The sequence below is a fragment of the Thunnus maccoyii genome, chromosome 12, assembly GCF_910596095.1.
Source record: "Thunnus maccoyii chromosome 12, fThuMac1.1, whole genome shotgun sequence".
Classification (NCBI taxonomy): Eukaryota; Metazoa; Chordata; class Actinopteri; order Scombriformes; family Scombridae; genus Thunnus; species Thunnus maccoyii.
The window spans coordinates 13725413-13729265 of NC_056544.1; the positions used below are offsets into that span (position 1 = coordinate 13725413).

Sequence of the window (3853 nt, forward strand, 5' to 3'; positions counted from 1 at the left end):
TAGGGTAGCAGAATAGCAGAGATATGTTTCTTTACCTTACTGATAAAAATTTCACAGGAACAGTAATTGAATTCAGACGTATACAAATTATCATAAAAGGAAAAGACAAAGTTGGATATTAGCTTTGGGTCTGTTCACTGGAACGAGGGCCAAAGGCGGGGGGTAGCAGTGCTCATGTCCCACCCCTAGAGCCCCAATACTTTTAAAATTGCTGCTCCATCCTTGATGTCAACACACAATTCTCAGCAACTGTACTTTGGTTATTTCCTGTATTGCTCTTCAATTTGATCTGGGATGAAATGTAGCAGTTATCTGTTGGGGTTTTAAAGGGTATAGGAAGAGAAAGTGTTGGTCTTAGTTGTTGTACAAATGAAATCACACTGCAAAATCATAAACATTTCTGTTTTTTGGGAGATAATGCATAATGCAAAAGAAATAAACACAACCACAGTTTATTTACATTAAAATATACACTCCACTGTGCAGGAGAGTAGTGTCATGTCTCTCCAGCAGATGGTAGTGTCACATTATTATTTTCAAAGGTTTTTACTTCCTGGCAAATGCTCATAACCTGCTACCACAAATTCACTGATAACCTAACCACGGTCATCCTATTTCGTTTTCTGTTGTTGAAAAGTCAACTGCAGCTCGCCGTTTGGCTCACACTACAAAGCCTTCACTATCTATCACTGGAAGTACAGTGATGAAGTAACTTCTGGTGTGAACAACAGCAGAGAGAACCTGAACTTTTGGTTAAAAGGATTTTCAGGCAGCAGGCCCTCGTTCATCTTTATCAACAAGAGTTGCTTTTTCTGTCAAACCCTCCTAAGTGGTGTTGCAGCTTCCCTGTGAGAGGCTAAGCTTGCCTCCTTCTCTGAGAACGTCTCACAGAGGAGAGTTCTTATGCCTTCAGTGCATCAAATGCCACTACGTCAACTTAATGTACAATATATCCCTTCATTTCTCACTCACTGAACTGTAATCAACCATAATTCTCTGTAATTTTGCCACCAAGAGCTTTTCTCCATTGCAGTCTTTGTAAGGCTTTTATGGACAAACAAGCAGTTATCTTAGAAGGACCGGAGCACTTCTGAGTCTCTTTATCCACTTCTAATTCCACTTGAAGGACAGACACCACTATGATGTTGAGGATCACTTGGTGGCTCAGTGATACAATATGCTTATAGGAGTCTAATATTCATATTCTACTTTTGTGTCAGGTTGCTGTTGACCAGGCACAGAGTGGGCTGAGACACGGGGGGGCCAGAAAGGTTAACTGGGGTAAGCCAAGTGTTGGCTACCAACAGAGACTGTGCCTGGAGCCAGAAGTGAAAATCAAAAGTCCTTATATCTTGACGGCAAAATAGGTTGGAGCACTACTGCCAGTGCGTTCTAAAACAATCCTTAAGATTTATGTTGTGCCATCTTGATCGTCTTGAACGGTATAGCCTAATTGTTAATTTTATGCAACTAAAACTTGGTTAAGTTTGAGATTGCTGTCATAGTTTGATGAAACCAATCTTGACTGCCATAAGTCACTGAACGCAAACCTCAGTCACAAAGACTTGACTATTTGTCAAAGCCAAACACTTTGTACCCCTCTCCACAGGGCGAATTAGCACGCAATCCTGCCTGGAAAACATATTGGAGGCCCTAACGAGGAATGTCATGGAGGGTCTTATATGAGCAAACAGATCAAACAGAACAGGCACACGTGGGATTACTGTGAGTTTGTCCCTGCACACATCATCTGCAATACACCGAGAGGAAGGCCTAAGGGCAGTTTGTTCGGCACTTGTTTCGACGTTGCTTTTCTTGAAAGTAACATGTGTTAAGATATTTGTTCCCACCAATAGGCCTTTTCCACAACAGACATTTTGACTTGTCACAGTAGGAAAAGCACAGGATTTGTCTGTTCTGTTCAAGTGTCCCAGTAAACCATCACAGTGTGACAATGATGCACAATACAAGGACACTAAAACTGAAGCAGCTAAACGGAATTCAGCCATCATTCATTTAGTTATTTACTCGTCTTTCATTATTTCTCTCTGGTGACATTTATTCATTTTATAGAAATAACTTACTAGAAATTCTGCAGCAGACCGTAATATAGAAATCTGTTGTGCCGTTTGATTTACAGTAAAAAGTAACCAATGAGTCTAATTTTGAGTGTAGTAGTTATATAGGTTTCCTTTGAACTTCATGACCATGAAAATGGTTGATGCAACACACAGCAAACCTTGAGACATCTCTTAGCCATTTGAAAAAATATTCTGCACACATTCTCCAGCTGGTCTCAGCTAATTAGTGTGTTTATGTTGTATAATCTGTACCAACCTGTACTGTATGTTGTACGTTTTGACGCTGCATCATAATTATGTAACCTCAGCATACAAGCAACAATTAAGGTGCGTTCATTTCAGTGATGGCAAGTGGAGTAGCCATTACACATCTCTGGCTCTAGATTTTTAATTGTACAAGTGGATGCGTGTGTTGAAGGGGGGAGAGAGAAAAAAAATGAGGCTGCTTCAGTTTTGAATCCGATGAGACCGATGCGGACTCTCGGGATCCGGCTGGAGATGCGGAGAATAATTTGCCACAGATTCCTCTGCATAGTGGAGGCACTATCACAGACCACGTGAGAAGAATATTCAATGACGGTCCCCGACAGACCGGTTCATCTCTGCTGGTGCTCCTCTGCTGCTGACATGGACTCTTGGACTCTGCACATTCTCAGCTTCCCACAAACGGACGCGGATGGAGGGCGACACTCCGTCTGAATGTAACCTTTGATCTTTTTTTCTCTTCTTTTTGTTTGATTGTTTCTTTTTTCTTTTCTTTCTTTCTTCTCATCCTCTTCCTCCACAAGTCAAACAGTGAGGGGGGTTATGGCTTGGCCGTGCATCAGCAGAGTGTGCTGCCTGGCTCGGTTCTGGAACCAGTTCGACAAATCGGACCTCTCCGTCCCGCTGACCATCCAGAACTACTCGGACATCGCCGAGCATGAGGTGCGATCTGTCACCAAGCAGGTCTCAGCCTCGGAGCGCGCACCCGGGAATAACTACTCAACCCCAGACCCGCGCGCTGCCGGCTCCCCTCAGGCGTCCGCAGATGGCCCGGGGACCCGAGGATCTTTCAGGGCACGGAAGGAGCCCAGTTACAAGCCCCGGGAGGACTACCACCCGCCCGGCGTGCCTTTCCCCAGCGTCACTCAGTACAAGCAGGATTTCAAACCCTGGCCCATTCCCAGGAAGGATAATTTCCCTTGGATTAGTAACGGGGGGAGCAGGGCGGACAGTGTGTCGGACAGCCCCGGGAACAGTTACCACCACAGCCAGGCTCAGCCGGGGGAGGGCCGGGGGGAGAGAGAGGAGCGGGGCAGGGGGCAGAGGTGGGGGGAGCAGCAGGTGATGGAGGAGAGCAAAACCAGCTCCTACAGGTAAGATACGTCATATATAGTCTTTCACCTGTTTCAGCACCTGTCGCTGTCCACTCCATCTGAGTACTGGACCAGTCAGGAAAACTGGGAAAGGGCTTTGATGCTTAATTGGATGCGTTTTTATTAATAGTTCATTGACTTCCAGGGTCGACCCAGCAAGCCTGGAAATAGGGGTCATCAATAATTCTCTTACATATTTCACATTCATACATGGGAGAGCTCATGCATGAATATTTGGTTTTTTTGCATTTTATTATGACTCAGAACGATGGTTCTCAACCTTCTGTGGACCTTTAAAGAGAAGCAATGTTTATTTACAATGCCCTCTCATAGGTTTCTATGAGTTATAAGCAGATTCAAATTAATCTCTTGTGACATTGTTTCATTTGAATCTGGGCCTGAGGAAGTAAAATT

General features: G+C 44.2%; 1 protein-coding gene across 1 annotated transcript; it reads left to right on the forward strand.

The window, feature by feature from the left end:
- Positions 1–2108: 2108 nt before the first annotated feature.
- Positions 2109–3380, forward strand: LOC121908289 (microtubule-associated protein 6 homolog; the record flags this gene model as incomplete). The annotated part of the gene is made up of 1 exon (XM_042428197.1): positions 2109–3380. A coding segment is annotated over exon 1 (492 nt), but the record flags the coding sequence as incomplete, so codon positions are not given.
- Between the last annotated feature and the right edge of the window lie 473 nt (positions 3381–3853).